The 20,881-nt window shown below is 47.0% G+C and overlaps 1 protein-coding gene across 2 annotated transcripts in view; it reads right to left on the reverse strand.

Moving 5' to 3' along the window:
• Positions 1–928: 928 nt before the first annotated feature.
• Positions 929–20,881, reverse strand: part of LOC115206567 (roundabout homolog 2) — a 124,309-nt gene continuing 104,356 nt past the window's right edge. Inside the window, exons 24-28 of one of the 2 annotated variants that reach the window (XM_029773694.1) lie at positions 11,536–11,721; positions 10,866–11,024; positions 9,432–9,704; positions 4,432–4,629; positions 929–4,287 (exon numbers count right to left, since the gene is read on the reverse strand). In XM_029773694.1, the coding sequence (XP_029629554.1) occupies positions 4,286–4,287; positions 4,432–4,629; positions 9,432–9,704; positions 10,866–11,024; positions 11,536–11,721 (818 nt within the window). In that variant the 3' untranslated portion in view covers positions 929–4,285. The remainder of the gene's footprint in view (positions 4,288–4,431; positions 4,630–9,431; positions 9,705–10,865; positions 11,025–11,535; positions 11,722–20,881) is intronic. The other variant, XM_029773695.1, reaches the window with a different exon arrangement.

Below are 20,881 nucleotides of genomic sequence, written 5' to 3' on the forward strand. Positions count from 1 at the left end.
AAAATATTAGCATGAATAATTGCTGTCATTTAGGTGGAGCGGAGAGAGGGAATGGGATAATGAAATTATTTAACGAACTATAACAGCTTTTTATTGGTTTTTAATTACATGAGTCATCATTCCTTAATGCCATCAGACTAGCTGGCTTTCACATTACAAATTAGACGGAGGTCCGGCTATACTAAGGAGAACATCACACAAAGCAGCCTGTAAGAACACATGTACAGAGCAGACCAAATGATGGGACAGTGTAACCTAACATTTAGATGAGACATTAGCTTAATACAGTAACAGCAAACTAAGTTGCTATAATGGACTTTTGTTTGGACGAGTTTTCCCTCCAAGCGGTTATCAATGCCTCATTCTGCCACCTTTGCTGACTCTATTTGGTCACATCTCGGTGTTCAAAAAGGAAAAAGATAAAAGGCAGTATCTGAGCCACAGTTCTATCTAAGTTTTTTTTTTAAAGTTAAGTGTTAATCAAAGCGAGTGTGACTGTCTCAATGATTTGATGGATTTGGTGTTCCGTTTGATGTTGGCCCTCCAAGATGAACAGAATGTTGATTGCTTTGACATAGAAAAGCACAGCTGAGTCAGGCACCCTCTCGCAAACACACACAAACACACACACACACACACACACACACACACACACACACACACACACACACACACACACACACACACACACACACACACACACACACACACACAAACATCACGGAAGGAAAACACCAATACCGACACTATTCTTTTTAGAGACTTCAGACTTTTTCTCTTTCTCTTGGAACAAAATATGTCCAGAAAGCCATACTCAAGATGACAAACAACGTAAAAATGGTACAGGAACTTTCCAGCTGAATTTGAACGATACTGATATTGTGTATAACACCTTGTCAATCAACAGAGTGAAAGGCAAGGGTTCACATTTGTTTTAATATTTTATTTGTTGGTAGTGATCCAGGTACAAGGAAAGAAAATAACTTTGATTTATCTTACAGGACATGGGGATGGGACTTGTAAAAGTTTTCTTGTTCTTGGACAAGGACATGCAAGTGAATACAGAAGGTTGTTTACAGGAAAGATATGCGAATGTTTAAATTGCATTGGAGAGAGGGTATCACCTTGCCCCGCACTGTAAAGAAAGACAATTTCCTATTTTTGCCTTTCTTTAATCCTCTTTTTTTGCAAAAAGGCAACACACAGATCCAACAATACTGAGAAAAGTAACAAAAGAGAGGGAAAGTACTTCTCAACCTCACAAAAAATAATGTTTGTATCTATTGCCGTATCAAGCAAATGAGGAACATATCGCTCTTTGTGTTTGGAAAAGGTTTTAGTTTCTTTTGTTTTGAGATGAGAGGAAGCAGAGTAGTTAACATGCAGGACCGAGTGACTCGGGTATCTCTGACAAGTAATGACTCAGCATTGCACCTGGAGAGACCATCAAGTCTTTTTGGCCTAGCTCAGGGATGGGCAACTCCAGTCCTCAGGGGGCCTGATTGGTGTCACACTTTTGCCTCAGCCCCCACTAACAACCCTGACTCCAATGATCAACCAATCATGACCTTCAGTTTTGAATGCAATTATTTTCATCAGCTGTGTTTGCTAGGGATGGAGATAAAGTGTGACAGCACCCCGCCCCTGAGGACTGGAGCTGCCCAAACCCGGCCTTCTCCGACAGAAAAAAAAATAAAAATGTTTTTTTTATATTACACAAATCTTTATGCATATTTCACAATATACCTTTTTATTATCATTTTAATAAATACAAAACAACAACACAGTGATTTAAAGGAAAACCATGAGTATTAAAAAGACACAAAAACGCATTAGACATTAGAAATATCGATATTAATTTGGTATGTTCTGTTACTGACATCTTGCCTTAAGGTGGATGGACCAGCACTTTAAACTTGGAATTAAAACCACTGGCGAAAAGAAATGAAACAGGACAGCATCGGACATAAAAGGGGGATATCTTTCAGCAATGAAACTGGAATGAAATAACCGAGTGGAGATGCATATGAATATATACACATATATACACACATACATGAACACCGCCAGAATGTAAAATAACCTGAGATACTCCTTGCACCTCATTTCCAGAACACTGGCCACTAGGTTGATGATATGACAGTGACATAAACGCGACAGTACAACAGCATATCTGACAAAGCCTTCCGTTTCCTTTCCAACTCTCCTTGTATCAACATTAAGCAGTACTAAAGAAGACACAAAATAAATAGTCATTGAACCAGTAAAATTGTGAACGTTGATTTTGAGAACATTATTAAGCAGTATTTTTTAGTCCATAAAAGGCATACAAAGAAACAGGCTTTAAAAAAAGGCTAAGAACATTGTTTGAAAAGATACAAATTGAACATCTGAGGCTGAATAGTTCCATGCGGCCGGCAGAAGGGAAATGTGTTGTGACTGTTAGGCAGATAGAAAGTAGTGCTCTATGCTGTAGAGACAGAGGCAGTGGGATCTGCTACTGCAGGTGGCTCTTCTCCATTCTGACTGTACTCTACCTGCCTTCCTCTCCACTATCTGATGCATTCTGGGAATTTGAGTCCCAATAGGGAGTCTAGTTAGTGCTCTATTGTATGCTAGTCAGAACACAGTACCATACTTCAGGGCAGGGACTGCAGTGCTCCGACTGAAACAGATACAAAACAGGGCACTGTGTTGTTTTCCATGGGATGCCATGGATGTGGAGTACATTAAGTGCTCTAAATTAAGTAAAACATAATTTAAAATGGATGACAAAATAAATGTTTGACTTTTGGACAAAAAAAAGGAACTATCCTAAACCTTCTTTCCTGGCAATAGAGAAATCCTTTAGCATCAATGTTAGTTCTTACTACAACTGGGTTCAAACCATTCCAGAGTTGATCAAAAGGAAGGGATGATCAAAAGGAAGTCCTTTGTCAGTGTTAGATTATAGATTAGACCTTCTGAACCATGGCTTTGAGGCTCTTCATAGTGTATTTTAAGTGCTGTGGCTTCAGTGACTAGATTATAGTGGTGTACAGCTGGTTGAACAAAGTGAACACGTGCAGATGTTCACTTTGTGTAATCTACTGTAACTCCATTTTGCTAGACGGATTATACAAATGATCTTCGGAAGAAAACAAAAACTCTAGAATTCAATGAAAATAGAATCAAAGAAGATGAGATGAAGATAGAATCAAATAAATTGTGTTGAAACGCTGGAATGAAGATGAGGGCCCAGCTAGACGTCCATTGTGGCTGTGTTATGTTCTGAAAACAAGACAATGCCTGGACAGCCTCACAACTGCCAGCTCTAACAAGTCTATATCAGCCCATTTGTAGGACTATACGGTTTACAATAGAATCAGTTTATGTAGGATCGAAGCTAATCCAATAATCAACTCATAGTTAGAGGAGAGACAAGTCATCATCTTGCTCATAGCCTCTGTGCACATTGAACAAGCCCCCCCTCTCTGCCTCTTCTCTGGCCCCCTACCTCAAAGACACTAACAAACCCATCTTCTTTCTGTTTAGTCCTAACTTGGGAATGGGCATCCATTTAGTTGCTGTCCATAAGCAACCCTTCACTCTTTAATATCTCTCTGTACATTAGTATATCATTTCTCATCTCTCTACAGAAACTCCTCTTCAAATGTTCGTCCGGTTCTTCCTGTCAGCAGGAGCTATGCTTTTGTGCTTATCACCAAAAATCGCAGTGCAAAAAAACAATAATTAATAATAATTATAATAATTAATCAATGAAAGCTATTAACAAATGATGGATTATAAAACAATTATTTTATGGCACAACAACCTATCAATTCAAATATAATACAAATGACTAGATATAACCAACAGTATGGAAAGAGGATGCTAAAACTGAAGTAGGCTTGCATAGCAACGCAACAACAACGTAAAGAATCTATTTACAGGAAACAAGATTCCATTTTTTCCCCAAGGAAGGTTATTTTGAAAATTAGTTTTCTCATATAGACGTTTTTAACTGTTTTGTTTACTTGCTATTTTCTGACTGAAAAAAAACTAAGGTGGGGGGTGAGAAATAATTTTGTTGAGGACAACAACATAGTGGGATGTACAGTATGTATGTCTGTGTTTATACATCACATTTACAGTTCTGTTATCATCATCGTCATCTTCCTGCTCCTCTCCTCTGATAATACACAAAGAAGGACAAAGTTCATTGCACCAGTCGGGTGAGGCTTCATTCTGATGAGGACGACGAGGCTTTCTCCAGTTCAGTTCAGATCCTACTGCAGGCAGGTCACTCTGTGAGAGAGACAGAGAGAACAGCAATGTCAGGACAAAGCAATATCTTTGTCAAAATGCTATACATTAAATCAATATAGTTACCTATAGTAACACAACGCCTTCTTGCAATAATTTAGTAAACAAGAATGGTGTGACACGTACATAACTCGCCCGCGTAATGTCCAGGTCCGTTGGTCCCCAGGAAGTCACTGTGGTCTGTGGCAGCCCGTTGGTGTGGCCCTCGAGGCCCCTCTCCCTTGCGTGGCCCCGTGGAGCCCTTGGAGGAGGCTGTCCCAGAGGAGATGTCGCCCCCGGGGGAGGGGAACGAGGGTTTACTGTAGGGGGGCAGGCACCCCGCTTCTGGACAAACACACAAAGGGAAACAATTCATATTGTCACTCCTAACCCTGATTGTAGTCGGGAAGTTGACCGTTTTTTATTTTAATTTAACCTTTATTTTACCAGGCAGGTCAATTAAGAACACATTCTTACAATACATGCATTGCAAGAAGAAACAGGGCTCCTGTGAGGCTTGGGGCAAGGTGAATACATTCTCATTCACCAAAATGACATGGGGAGGGGCAACAAAAGGATAGAGCGTTTTACAACATGGTGGTTTGTAGATTCATTATGGGTGGCTAGGTATGTGTTTGGGTAGGCGCAGGTGGATAGGCGGGGTGGTGGTGGTTGCAGAAGGTGCTACAGTGAGACAGAGAGCCTGTTGGCAGACCTCCCTTCTAATGACATCTGCAGTGTGCTGGTGCCAGCAGGCAGTGTGGGCTCACACATGAGTCCCTCAGCTAACACCTTTTTGAAGGGGAGAAAGGCAACTACAGAGGGGTTACTGTCTGCTGTGACACCCCTACTACAGGTCAGTATATTGTAGCTCTGACCTGCTGTGACACCCCTGCTGCAAGTCAGTATATTGTAGCTCTGACCTGCTGTGACACCCCCTACTACAGGTCAGTATATTGTAGCTCTGACCTGCTGTGACACCCCCTACTACAGGTCAGTATATTGTAGCTCTGACCTGCTGTGACACCCCTGCTGCAAGTCAGTATATTGTAGCTCTGACCTGCTGTGACACCCCCTACTACAGGTCAGTATATTGTAGCTCTGACCTGCTGTGACACCCCCTACTACAGGTCAGTATATTGTAGCTCTGTCCTGTTGTGACACCCCCTACTGCAGGTCAGTATATTGTAGTGTTGACCTGCTGTGACACCCCTGCTGCAAGTCAGTATATTGTAGCTCTGACCTGCTGTGACACCCCCTACTGCAGGTCAGTATATTGTAGCTCTGACCTGCTGTGACACCCCCTACTACAGGTCAGTATATTGTAGCTCTGACCTGCTGTGACACCCCCTACTGCAGGTCAGTATATTGTAGCTCTGACCTGCTGTGACACCCCCTACTACAGGTCAGTATATTGTAGCTCTGACCTGCTGTGACACCCCCTACTACAGGTCAGTATATTGTAGCTCTGACCTGCTGTGACACCCCCTACTGCAGGTCAGTATATTGTAGCTCTGACCTGCTGTGACACCCCCTACTACAGGTCAGTATATTGCAGCTCTGACCTGCTGTGACACCCCCTACTACAGGTCAGTATATTGTAGCTCTGACCTGCTGTGACACCCCCTACTGCAGGTCAGTATATTGTAGCTCTGACCTGCTGTGACACCCCCTACTACAGGTCAGTATATTGTAGCTCTGACCTGCTGTGACACCCCCTACTACAGGTCAGTATATTGTAGCTCTGACCTGCTGTGACACCCCCTACTACAGGTCAATATATTGTAGCTCTGACCTGCTGTGACACCCCCTACTACAGGTCAGTATATTGTAGCTCTGACCTGCTGTGACACCCCCTACTACAGGTCAGTATATTGTAGCTCTGACCTGCTGTGACACCCCCTACTACAGGTCAGTATATTGTAGTGTTGACCTGCTGTGACACCCCTACTACAGGTCAGTATATTGTAGCTCTGACCTGCTGTGACACCCCTGCTGCAGGTCAGTATATTGTAGCTCTGTCCTGTTGTGACACCCCCTACTGCAGGTCAATATATTGTAGCTCTGACCTGGTGTGACACCCCTGCTGCAGGTCAGTATATTGTAGTGTTGACCTGCTGTGACACCCGCTGCTACAGGTCAGTATATTGTAGCTCTGTCCTGCTGTGACACCCCCTGCTGTGGGTCAGTATATTGTAGTGTTGACCTGCTGTGACACCCCCTGCTGCAGGTCAGTAAATTGCAGTGTTGACCTGCTGTGACACACCTGCTACAGGTCAGTATATTGTAGTGTTGACCTGCTGTGACACCCCCTGCTACAGGTCAGTATATTATAGCATTGACCTGCTGTGACACCCCCTGCTACAGGTCAGTATATTGTAGTGTTGACCTGCTGTGACACCCCCTGCTACAGGTCAGTATATTGTAGTGTTGACCTGCTGTGACACCCGCTGCTACAGGTCAGTATATTATAGCGTTGACCTGCTGTGACACCCCCTGCTGCAGGTCAGTATATTGTAGTGTTGACCTGCTGTGACACCCTCTGCTACAAGTCAGTATATTGTAGTGTTGACCTGCTGTGACACCCCCTGCTACAGGTCAGTATATTGTAGTGTTGACCTGCTGTGACACCCCTGCTGCAGGTCAGTATATTGTAGTGTTGACCTGCTGTGACACCCCTGCTGCAGGTCAGTATATTGTAGTGTTGACCTGCTGTGACACCCCCTGCTACAGGTCAGTATATTGTAGCTCTGTCCTGCTGTGACACCCCTGCTGCAGGTCAGCGTTGACCTGCTGTGACACCCTCTGCTGCAGGTCAGTATATTGTAGCGTTGACCTGCTGTGACACCCCCTGCTACAGGTCAGTATATTGTAGATCTGTCCTGCTGTGACACCCCTGCTGCAGGTCAGTATATTGTAGTGTTGACCTGCTGTGACACCCCCTGCTGCAGGTCAGTATATTGTAGATCTGTCCTGCTGTGACACCCCCTGCTGCAGGTCAGCGTTGACCTGCTGTGACACCCCCAGCTACAGGTCAGTATATTGTAGCTCTGTCCTGCTGTGACACCACCTGCTGCAGGTCAGTATATTGTAGCTCTGACTTGGTCTCTAGATATAGAGTTCAATAGATATATAGCATCACATCTCATCAAACATCCTCCCACTGCTCTGATAATAACTCTAACTGGGCTTAACTTGTCCCCTCAGAACTCTGCTGTGTATCAGTCAACTTGGAGGGCCTTCTGAACTCTGCTGTGTATCAGTCAACTTGGAGGGCCTTCTGAACTCTGATGTGTATCAGTCAACTTGGAGGGCCTTCTGAACTCTGCTGTGTATCAGTCAACATGGAGGACCTTCTGAACTCTGATGTGTATCAGTCAACTTGGAGAGCCTTCTGACATCTGCTGTGTACCAGTCAACTTGGAGGGCCTTCTGAACTCTGTTGTATACCAGTCAACTTGGAGGACCTTCTGACATCTGCTGTGTATCAGTCAACTTGGAGGACCTTCTGAACTCTGTTGTGTATCAGTCAACTTGGAGGACCTTCTGAATTCTGCTGTATATCAGTCAACTTGGAGAGCCTTCTGAACTCTGCTGTGTATCAGTCAACATGGAGGGCCTTCTGAATTCTGATGTGTATCAGTCAACTTGGAGAGCCTTCTGAACTCTGCTGTGTATCAGTCAACATGGAGGGCCTTCTGAACTCTGATGTGTATCAGTCAACTTGGAGTACACCTCTTATAGAATCTGATGAGTGTGACGCCTCACTGTGTCTCCTGGTCTGTCTGTCATTCTGCCTGCCTCTCTGTTGGTCATTCTGTCTGTCTGCCTCCGTGTCTGCCTCTCTGTCAGTTTGCCCTGGCACAGACAGGATAGGAACACAGCATGGTGAGGTCTAATGACTCCACACACAGACAGGACAGGAACACAGCATGGTGAGGTCTAATGACTCCACACACAGACAGGACAGGAACACAGCATGGTGAGGTCTAATGACTCCACACACAGACAGGACAGGAACACAGCATGGTGAGGTCTAATGACTCCACACACAGACAGGACAGGAACACAGCATGGTGAGGTCTAATGACTCCACACACAGACAGGACAGGAACACAGCATGGTGAGGTCTAATGACTCCACACACAGACAGGACAGGAACACAGCATGGTGAGGTCTAATGACTCCACACACAGACAGGACAGGAACACAGCATGGTGAGGTATAATGACTCCACACACAGACAGGACAGGAACACAGCATGGTGAGGTCTAATGACTCCACACACAGACAGGATAGGAACACAGCATGGTGAGGTCTAATGACTCCACACACAGACAGGACAGGAACACAGCATGGTGAGGTCTAATGACTCCACACACAGACAGAACAGGAACACAGCATGGTGAGGTATAATGACTCCACACACAGACAGGACAGGAACACAGCATGGTGACGTCTAATGACTCCACACACAGACAGGACAGGAACACAGCATGGTGAGGTCTAAGGACTCCACAAACAGACAGGACAGGAACACAGCATGGCGAGGTCTAATGACTCCACACACAGACAGATGGGTGGAGTGGTGGAGTAGCCGCTGTTTGTCTGAGAGGGGAAAGCTGGGGAATTAGAATGCATCTGTGTGGCTGGGGCCTCCTGCCCGGACTGGGCTGGAGCCGGGCACCATTGCCGACAACTACAGGCTGTGTGTGTGTGTGTGTGTGTGGGGGGGGGGGGGGGGCTGGTAGACAAGTACAAGTGGCAGACATTGCAATCTGTTCATGGGAGCCCAGTCTCCTCTCAGCAGGAGATTGAACACCAGGGTTTAGTAAAGGGTCTGGTCTGCCAAGGCACCGCAGCCATCAGGACCCTGCTGTCACACAGTTTAGGGCTCTGGATCTCTCTCTGTACAGCAATGGCTGCTGACCTAACCACAGGTCTACTGGCTCCATACTGTGGTGTGGAATATGAGTTATATCCTACTGTTCTAAAGTAATGTTCGCTCACATCCAACACACTGCCACAAGTGCAGGATACAAGAAATTGGCATCTGCAAATTAGAATGAACACCTGTGTGGATCAGGTCTGAGTCTTTCTGACAATGTGCTGGCTTTCTGATTTGCTTCTACCCTCCAGTCCTGTACCTGTTTTGTGTCCCCTGCGTGGGTCGTCTCCTCGGTCCATGGATGCTAGTCTGTCCTGGGCCTGGCGGTGGCGCTCCAGAGAGGTGCGTGTCTGTCTGTCCATGCAGCTCTTCATTTCCTCCAGCCCAGACAGGGGCATGGCGCCACACATGGGCTGGCGCTCCAGGGACGATGCCTGCCTTTCGGCTGGGGGGCCCATTCCGCCTACACTACGGGCCCCCTGGATATACCCTGGTCCCTGGATGGGCGGGGGGTCAGGGGGAGGAGGTAGGTCTGGGAGGAAGAGGTGATGTGGTTAACTACATGGTTACAGTCTGGTGATATATCAGTGATCAGTCAATCAGTATTAATCAGTAATTGTAATGCAGTCCAAGTCCTCATAGATCAGGGCTCTCCAACCCTGTTACTGGAGAGCTATCCTCCTGTAGCTTTACTCCAACCCTGTTACTGGAGAGCTATCCTCCTGTAGCTTTACTCCAACTCTGTTAATGGAGAGCTATCCTCCTGTAGCTTTTCTCCAACCCTGTTACTGGAGAGCTATCCTCCTGTAGCTTTACTCCAACCCTGTTACTGGAGAGCTATCCTCCTGTAGCTTTAATCCAACCCTGTTACTGGAGAGCTATCCTCCTGTAGCTTTAATCCAACCCTGTTACTGGAGAGCTATCCTCCTGTAGCTTTAATCCAACCCTGTTACAGGAGAGCTATCCTCTTGTAGCTTTTCTCCAACCCCAGTTGTACAGTAACTATTCTGATTCAGATTTTCAACCTGCTAATTATTAGAATCATGTGCTCTAGATTAGGGTTGGAGTGAAAACCTACAGGATGGTAGATCTCCAGGAACAGGATTGGAGTGAAAACCTACAGGACGGTATCTCTCCAGGAACAGGATTAGAGTGAAAACCTACAGGATGGTAGATCTCCAGGAACAGGATTAGAGTGAAAACCTACAGGATGGTAGATCTCCAGGAACAGGATTGGAGTGAAAACCTACAGGACGGTATCTCTCCAGGAACAGGATTAGAGTGAAAACCTACAGGACGGTATCTCTCCAGGAACAGGATTAGAGTGAAAACCTACAGGATGGTATCTCTCCAGGAACAGGATTGGAGTGAAAACCTACAGGATGGTATCTCTCCAGGAACAGGATTAGAGGGAAAACCTACAGGACGGTATCTCTCCAGGAACAGGATTAGAGTGAAAACCTACAGGACAGTATCTCTCCAGGAACAGGATTAGAGGGAAAACCTACAGGACGGTATCTCTCCAGGAACAGGATTGGAGTGAAAACCTACAGGATGGTATCTCTCCAGGAACAGGGTTGGAGAGCCCTGTTATAGATAATGAGTAAGTTGTGTCAGAGGTAACTCTTCACTGAGACAAAGTACAGGGAAGCTTCTGGTTCAAGCACTGTGCCACCCCAGCTTCTTCTCTTACCGTCTGCACTGGCGTCTCTCCTGTGGGGCGCCGTGCCCTGTCCCCGGGGCTTGCGGGTGGGCCGGGCAGCCCTCTGGTGGCCCAGGCTATGTGTGCCCACCGTGCTGCCATCTGTAGAGAAGGGACTGCTGGGCCGGGGCCGGTGGGACAGCCCTTTACCTGGAGGAGGAGGGAGAGAAGAAGACAGGGAGGCCACTGGGTTAGTGGAGGGACTGAGAGGAACATGGAGAGAAGCGGGTTAAGGATCATGCCTGGGAAGAGAATGTTGATTTCCAAGCAGGAAGCTCGCACGATCCCATGGAAGGTTCAGTTACTTAATCAGTCAAACGCCAGAAATCCTCAAAATCACACCATTATTTTGACAATGAGTAAGTACAGACAGTGTTAGAAGCCTGCAAAGAAATCACCAGTGAGTTCACCCAGATAATTGTCCTCTATCCCAAGTTCGTAGGAGTCAGGGTGCAAAGCTGGAGGAAGGTTAGAGTTGAATCAAGGTTTGTATCCTTTGTTCAGCCACATATTGTAGAGCCATGCAGATTCTCCGCCAAACAGCAGTAGAGTGGAGAAAACACCAGCCAGCAGACGGCAGGAAGTAGATCAATCTCCTTTTGGGTCATGTATAGGTTCCAGAGAGAACAGGCTGGAGGGGCTTCACTACTCATATACCAACCTCTCTTGGCCAGGCTGGTGCCCTCCAGGTGGTAGCCTGCCTTGTCAGCGGCTGCCACCAGGGCCTGGGCGAAGCTACAGTGGGTGTAGAGGGACCCGTCAGAGGAGCTGCCCACACTGGACCTGTGGCTGGAGTAGTGACGGTCATCTTCCTCTGAGGCTGACCCCCAGCCGTTAACCATGGACCCTGAGGGACACCGCCAGCTAGACCATCAGAGATGTGTATGTGTGTGTGTGTTCACAAATCAAGTAACAATTTTTGATATCCAACCGCACCATGTTTATAGCCTCCAGACCCCAACCAAGGAAATTCCACAGACACAAAAGCCCTTGAATGATCTTCCATACTGAACATCTTCACTGTGGCTATAGGTTTCAATGGATTCATGTGCTGTGTAATCTTATAATGAGGGTTAATATCAAGTTTCATCTCAGATGGGTTTCTCTGTGCTGCAGGGACTCTGTGTTCTGGCATGTCACTAGTGGTTTACTACAGTCATTCTGTTCTGGCCTGCCCCACTCGTCACAGACACACACACACACACACACACACACACACACACACACACACACACACACACACACACACACACACACACACACACACACACACACACACACACACACACCTGCTTTTGATAGAGAAAAGTAATACACCTGTCCAGAGCTGAGTCCCAGTATTACCTCAGGTAACACACCTGTCCAGAGCTGAGTCCCAGTATTACCTCAGGTAACACACCTGTCCAGAGCTGAGTCCCAGTATTACCTCAGGTAACACACCTGTCCAGAGCTGAGTCCCAGTATTACCTCAGGTAACACACCTGTCCAGAGCTGAGTCCCAGTATTACCTCAGGTGATATACCTGTCCAGAGCTGAGTCCCAGTATTACCTCAGGTGATATACCTGTCCAGAGCTGAGTCCCAGTATTACCTCAGGTAACACACCTGTCCAGAGCTGAGTCCCAGTATTACCTCAGGTAACACACCTGTCCAGAGCTGAGTCCCAGTATTACCTCAGGTGATATACCTGTCCAGAGCTGAGTCCCAGTATTACCTCAGGTGATATACCTGTCCAGAGCTGAGTCCCAGTATTACCTCAGGTAACACACCTGTCCAGAGCTGAGTCCCAGTATTACCTCAGGTAACACACCTGTCCAGAGCTGAGTCCCAGTATTACCTCAGGTAATACACCTGTCCAGAGCTGAGTCCCAGTATTACCTCAGGTGATATACCTGTCCAGAGCTGAGTCCCAGTATTACCTCAGGTGATATACCTGTCCAGAGCTGAGTCCCAGTATTACCTCAGGTAACACACCTGTCCAGAGCTGAGTCCCAGTATTACCTCAGGTAACACACCTGTGCAGAGCTGAGTCCCAGTATTACCTCAGGTGATATACCTGTCCAGAGCTGAGTCCCAGTATTACCTCAGGTAACACACCTGTCCAGAGCTGAGTCCCAGTATTACCTCAGGTAACACACCTGTCCAGAGCTGAGTCCCAGTATTACCTCAGGTAACACACCTGTCCAGAGCTGAGTCCCAGTATTACCTCAGGTAACACACCTGTCCAGAGCTGAGTCCCAGTATTACCTCAGGTGACACGGATGAAGCAACTCACAAAACAGTGTTGAATCAAACACCTAATGGTTTAACACTATAAACACCTGGCTCTCTTATCACGCCTTGTTAATGCACTCCACACTCTGTGGAAAGTCCTGCAGCATTGACTTGTGATATATTAATAATACCTAATCAATTACTTACATTCCAAGATGGCATAGCAGTGGGATGTCTGTTTTGATTGTCATGTCCCGTCCCTTGTATATATCGTTTTTTTCTTCGTATATATTTTTTATATTTCTATTCTCATTTTCCATCTACGGACTGAATATACTCTCCTGCAACCCGCCTCACCCGACGTGGTACGGATCTGCTATTTTTATACTTTAGAACCGGAACCCCCATCAGCAGCTAGCCAGCTAACTAGCTACTAGCTAGAGGTCAGTTAGCCTCTGCTAGCGGTCATCACCGTTAACTCGGACATCAGCCAGCCTCAGCCCGGTCAATACCTGCCAGCCTGCACAGCGCGATATCAACCCAGAATATCGGACTGCTTTTCTCTACCACATCTCCGGATTCCTGCCGCAATCTCTGAACATTTACTCCGGAATATCGCAGCTAGCTTGCCTGGACCCCTTTGCTGCCGACACGGAGCCCCGCCGATCCATCACGACTGGTCTGCCGACGTAACCGTCCGAGGGGGTTTCAACAGGCTTTCCCGTTGCGACGTCCCCCTGAGGCCCATCTGTTAGCCCCGGCCTGCTACCTGTCTGAATCGCCGTGTCTCCAGCTCGCCTAGCTACTCATTGGACCCTATGATCACTCGGCTACACATGCCTCTCCCTAATGTCAATATGCCTTGTCTATTGCTGTTTTGGTTAGTAATTTTGGTCTTATTTCACTGTAGAGCCTCCAGCCCTACTCAATATGATTTAGCTAGCACTTTTGTTCCACCCCCGATATATGCGGTGACCTCACCTGGCTCACCAATATACACAGTCAGTTAGGAAAGCTAAATTAACTTTTTCAAACAGAAATTTGCATCCTGTAGCACTAATTCCAAAAGGTTTTGGGACACTGTAAAGTCCATGGAGAATAAGAGCACCTCCTCCCAGTTGCCTGATAATACGATAATCGATCATTTCAATAAGCATTTTTCCACGGCTGGCCATGTTTTCCACCTGGCTAACCCTACCCCGGCCAACATCTCAGCACCCTCTCAGCACCCCCTTGCCCAAGCCCCCCCCCCCCCCAATTCTCCTTCACCCAAATCCACACAGCTGATGTTCTGAAAGAACAGCAAAATCTGGATACCTGCAAATCAGCTGGGCTAGACAATCTGGACCCTCTCTTTCTAAAATTATCCCCCCCTTTTACTAGCCTATTCAAACTCTCTTTCGTATCATCTAAGATCCCCAAAGATTGGAAAGCTGCTGCAGTCATCCCCCTCTTCAAAGGGGGAGACACTAGACCTAAACTGTTATAGACCTATATCCATCCTACCCTGCCTTTCGAAAATCTTCGAAAGCCAAGTTAACAAACAGATCACTGACCATTTCGAATCCCACCGTACCTTCTCCACTACAGTGAGGGAAAAAAGTACCTGGGAGCCAGAAATCTTTCTGATTGAGAGGGGGTCAAATACTTATTTCCCTCATTAAAATGCAAATCAATTTATAACATTTTTGACATGCGTTTTTCTGGACTTTTTTGTTGTTATTCTGTCTCTCACTGTTCAAATAAACCTACCATGATAGACTGATAATTTCTTTGTCAGTGGGCAAACGTACAAAATCAGCAGGGGATCAAATACTTTTCCCCCTCACTGTACCTGGTTAAATAAAGGTGAATTAAAATAAAATAAATAAAAATGAAGGTCAGTTATATCACTAAGACAAAGGCAGCAGAGATATGTAGGTATATCACTGTCAGGAAGATTAAAAGACAAAAGGGGAAAATGTCACATACAAAATAATCATTATCTAGATTTCCCAGAAATACTGGAAACTTAAGGAAACCCTCGTGGATGGAAGCTGTTCCCGTAAAGCAGAGCCTATATTGTGAATGTTTCTGCTGTGAGTATGTCTTTATCCTTTCAGAACCTCCTAAAGAAAGCCTTTCCATCGTGCCAACAAAAATATGCCATTCTGTCAGGCGAGACTACAGTCAGCTTAAATGACAGCTTTCTGAGAGGCTTGCTTGGCAGAAACAATGAAGTGGCACTTATCCAAACTCACACACACACACACACACACACACACACACACACACACACACACACACACACACACACACACACACACACACACACACACACACACACACACTCAATCTCGTGGTCCGCAGACAAGCCCATGAGACAAAAATGAAAAGCAATGTGGACGGTGTGATGAAGAGGAAAGGGGGAATACGGTACAGAGCTGGAATGGAGGAGGAAAGGTCATGGGGAGAGAGGGGAGAGGGAAAAGAGGGAGTAGCAGGGATGAGAATGATGATGAGAGGGGAACAGAGGGGATGAGGGGGGTACTGAAATGGGGTCAGTGGTGAACAGAGGGGATGAGAGTGGTACAGAGATGGGGTCAGTAGGGAACAGAGGGGATGAGAGGGGTACTGAGATGGGGTCAGTGGGGAACAGAGGGGATGAGAGGGGTACAGAGATGGGGTCAGTAGGGAACAGAGGGGATGAGAGGGGTACTGAGATGGGGTCAGTGGGGAACAGAGGGGATGAGAGGGGTACAGAGATGGGGTCAGTAGGGAACAGAGGGGATGAGAGGGGTACTGAGATGGGGTCAGTGGGGAACAGAGGGGATGAGAGCGGTACAGAGATGGGGTCAGTGGGGAACAGAGGGGATGAGGGGGGTACTGAAATGGGGTCAGTGGTGAACAGAGGGGATGAGAGTGGTACTGAGATGGGGTCAGTGGGGAACAGAGGGGATGAGAGGGGTACTGAGATGGGGTACTGAGATGGGGTCAGTAGGGAACATAGGGGATGAGAGCGGTACAGAGATGGGGTCAGTAGGGAACATAGGGGATGAGAGCGGTACAGAGATGGGGTCAGTAGGGAACATAGGGGATGAAAGCGGTACAGAGATGGGGTCAGTGGGGAACATAGGGGATGAGAGTGGTACTGAGATGGGGTCAGTGGGGAACAGAGGGGATGAGAGCGGTACAGAGATGGGGTCAGTAGGGAACATAGGGGATGAGAGCGGTACAGAGATGGGGTCAGTGGGGAACATAGGGGATGAGAGTGGTACTGAGATGGGGTCAGTGGGGAACAGAGGGGATGAGAGGGGTACTGAGATGCGGTCAGTTGGGAATAGAGGGTGACAGTCACAAGTCTGGCCAAGGCAGACACAGAGACGAGCAGGCATACCAGAGGTCTGGTACTCAGTCAGACATAGAGAGAAGCAGGCATACCAGTCACGTCCTGACCCTAGTAAGATGTCATTTTCTATAGTAGAGTAGGTCAGGGTGTGACAGGGGGTGTTTTTGGGTGGTTTTCTTGTTATCTGTTTCTATGTTGTTTTTCTAGGTTTCTATTTCTATGTTGGGGTTGTTGGGATGATTTCCAATTAGAGGCAGCCGGTTCTCGTTGTCTCTAATTGGAGATCATATTTACGTAGGGGGTTTTTCCATTTGTGTTTGTGGGTTGTTCATTTTTGAGTAGTGTTATTTTCTCTGCGTCACGGTTTGTTGTTTTGTTGTTAGAAGTATTTTGGTATGTTGCAAACGTTTCACTGAATAAATAAACATGTGGAACTACAACTATTCTGCGCGTTGGTCCGATCCTTTGAACAGCCGTGACAATACCAGAGGTCTGGCACTCAGTCAGACACAGAGAGAGACAGGAGAGGATCAACTAAACCCAAATACACACATGTACCAGCTGTGCTGACAGAGTCCCTTTCATACTACACTTCTGACTGGAACACAACGTTAGTCCAGCACTGTAACTGACGTAAAACTCAATGTCTGATTTATGTTTGTGCAGCCCAAGGAAATCAGGAAACTGAGGAAACTCCCTAAAAGTGCTTTTCAATTTCTCGCCCCTGAGCCCCTTCACATCACAACATTGTGATTTGTGCAGAACCCAACTTAAACAAGGCCTCACGGAACTAAAGCTTTCAACCAGTAGCTCACCTTATAACAGCTTTTCTCTCTGAGAAACGATCGGAGCAAATTATCCACAAACTAATGGAAAACTTCAGTAAACCTGGGAAACCATGTGAAAACCTTAAAACCTTGCACATTCCAATTTTACTGCACTGACTGAAAATACCCAAGACACTAACTACATTCTGGCCTTCATCTTGCCAGGCTATTTTTCTCGTTCTGGCTTTCATCTTGCCAGGCTATTTTCTCTCACACTGCTTTTCTCTGAGTTTTCCTTCTAAGAAGAAAAAACAGAGTGCAATTCCTCTGGGTCCAATCCTCCCACAAAGACTAGTGCAGATAATGAAGTACAAGCAGAGCGAGGCAGCCAAGCCAAGGCACTGAGACTTCCTTCCAACTCCTCCAGCTCAAAACCACTACCTCAGCACATCACATCACACAGTGAGCTTTCAGCCACGCTAACTGCTAGTCTCTACTACTCCGGTGTCTTTGGGACACAGCTATCCCTGATACGTCAAGGAAACCTTGATCTTGCTGACATCATGTACTGAAAACACAATCTAGCTTCATCTTTGTGGTCTTGAATTCTGCAACCAATCGTGCTTAATCTACTTTGCATGAGCACAATTGTATTCTTTTTTTCCAGACTAAGGTTCCATGCAATTCTCAAATTACTAGGTATCTAATAACCTTCTCTCACCTGCCCATATTCCCTGTACTAATGGTCCAGGCCAGTAAAAGGGAGCTAGCAACTAACCAGGGGCAGTAAACGGGAGCTAGCCACAAGCCAGGGGCAGTAAACGGTAGCTAGCAACTAGCCAGGGGCAGTAAACGGTAGCTAGCAACTAGCCAGGGGCAGTAAACGGTAGTTAGCAACTAGCCAGGGGCAGTAAACGGGAGCTAGCCACTAGCCAGGGGCAGTAAACGGTAGCTAGTCACTAGCCAGGGGCAGTAAACGGGAGCTAGCCACTAGCCGGGGCAGTAAATGGGAGCTAGCCACTAGCCAGGGGCAGTAAACGGGAGCTAGCCACTAGCCAGGAGCAGTAAACGGGAGCTAGCCACTAGCCAGGGGCAGTAAACGGGAGCTAGCCACTAGCCAGGGGCAGTAAACGGGAGCTAGCCACTAGCCGGGGCAGTAAACGGTAGCTAGCCACTAGCCAGGGGCAGTAAATGGGAGCTAGCCACTAGCCAGGGGCAGTAAACGGGAGCTAGCCACTAGCCAGGGGCAGTAAATGGGAGCTAGCAACTAGCCAGGGGCAGTAAACGGGAGCTAGCTACTAACCAGGGGCAGTAAACGGGAGCTAGCCACTAGCCAGGGGCTGTAAACGGTAGCTAGCAACTAGCCAGGGGCAGTAAACGGGAGCTAGCCACTAGCCAGGGGCTGTAAACGGTAGCTAGCCACTAGCCAGGGGCAGTAAATGGGAGCTAGCCACTAGCCGGGGCAGTAAACGGTAGATAGCCACTAGCCAGGGGCAGTAAAAGCCAGGTATCCCAGGTTCCTCCTGCCACAAAAACTGATTTATGCTGACGGAGCGGCTCATCTGCATGTCGTTAAGCAGGGAAATCGTTCCCCCTGATGAGCTGGCGGCTGCACCTACCGACAGGAGACGTGACCCTGCCCCCCCCCACTCCCCTCAGCCGTCCCTGCCAGGGGGTTGATGGGAGAATAATCACCCAGAGAGACACAGCACTGAGATCCCTGTGGATATCATACTGCAGCATCAGTAACACACAACACAGCTAGCTACTCTAGACAAATACACCGCCCTGGGATATAATACGTGTGTGTATTCATCTCAGCCTAACCATGGTAATTTAACACTGCTTCAGGTTGATTCACCTTTAGCTTTCAAAAAATATACTGTATTATGCAGTGCATGACATAATACAAAGACACACAGACAATCTCTCTTGTGAAAAAAATTGATGTGCATTTTTCCTGGGCCCAACGGTGAGAATTTTTGATTTAGTGGCATTTGGTGTAACATTAAGGAAACAGACCTATTTACATATTATAACAATGACAAATCTATCATGTTGGGCTCTACAGAAATCTGCTCCTGCCCCCTCTCTCCACAGCCTCAAAATGGTGGCCGCGATTAATCTCCGCGTTTTCCCCCTTCCTCCATCTGCCCCTCCCGCTAACCCTGGAGCTGGGACCGTGTCTGTGCTGTCAAACGCTGGAAAGCGGGGGAGACTTGTAGAAAGATAAGAAGAAATAGTGGTGTCTTCAGAGTAATACAGTGCAGGAGAGATGCAGCAGATTAGGGCCCAGTCACAGCTTTATATTCCTCTAAATATATAAACAGCAGCATGTGTCATAGCCGCCACAGCCCATGTTCCATCATCCCACAGAAAAACTACACTCTGGGGTTGCAGACGACAGGCCAGCCAAGCAGTCATGTCAATCCTCCCTCCCTCTCTCCCTGTTCCTCTTTTTATAGATACAATATTTATCTTCCCCCCCTCTCTCTCCCTGTTCCTCTTTTTATAGATACAATATTTATCTTCCCCCCCTCTCTCTCTCTGTTTCTCTTTCTCTGTGTCTCTCTATCTGTCTCTCTCTCTCTGTGTCTCTCTATCTGTCTCTCTCTGTGTCTCTCTATCTGTCTCTCTCTCTCTGTGTCTCTCTATCTGTCTCTCTCTGTGTCTCTCTATCTGTCTCTCTCTCTTTGTGTCTCTCTACCTGTCTCTCTCTATCTGTCTCTCTCTCTCTGTGTCTCTCTCTCTGTGTCTCTCTCTCTCTGTTTCTCTTTCTCTGTGTCTCTCTGTGTCTCTCTGTCTGTGTCTCTCTATCTGTCTCTCTCTCTCTGTGTCTCTCTCTCTGTCTCTCTCTCTCTGTCTCTCTCTCTGTGTCTCTCTTTCGCTCTCGCTCTCTCTCTAGATAAGTATCTTCCTCCCCTTCTCTTTGTCTCTCTCTCTCTTCCTCATTCAATATAAATATGTATCCCTTCTTCTCTTCCCTTCTTAGTTCTATCCCTCCCCACTCATAAAACACAGAGCTGCTGCTCCATCCTGTCTGTAGTATAGCAGTCAGCCATGTCTGGTATAGAGGACTATTATGTGCTGCTCAGTTGGTATGAGAAACGCAGTAGGACACAGCCATACTGTCTCACCTTCTCCAATGTCATGCCCTTCACATGTCCCTCTCTCCGACAGACAGACGGCTGTAAAAGCTTTCAGTGAGTTGTAAAAATGGAAATGGTGCCTCCAGCCTGGAATGGAATATGCCGCACGTGAAATGTATTCTATATCTTCTTGGGAAGATATGGGGTGAATGGCAGTTGCTGACGCTGTGTGTGAGCTAAATCAATCTCTCTGTCTCTTTCTGTCTCTCTGTCTCTCTCACTGTCTCTGTCTCTCTCTCTCTCTCTCTCTGTCTCTGTCTCTCTCTCTGTCTCTCTCTCTCTCTCTCTCTCTCTCTCTCTCTCTCTCTCTCTCTCTCTGTCCCTGTCTCTGTCTCTCTCTCTCTCTCTCTGTCCCTGTCTCTCTCTCTCTCTCTCTCTCTCTCTCTCTCTCTCTGTCTCTCTCTCTCTGTCTCTCTGTCTCTCTCTCTCTCTCTCTCTCTCTCTCTCTCTCTGTCCCTGTCTCTCTCTCTCTCTCTCTCTGTCCCTGTCTCTCGCCCACCCCTCCTCCCCCTTTGCTCTCTTTCATCTTAATTTCCCTCTCACTGTCCTT

This window comes from Salmo trutta, chromosome 13, assembly GCF_901001165.1.
Source record: "Salmo trutta chromosome 13, fSalTru1.1, whole genome shotgun sequence".
Lineage (NCBI taxonomy): Eukaryota > Metazoa > Chordata > Actinopteri > Salmoniformes > Salmonidae > Salmo > Salmo trutta.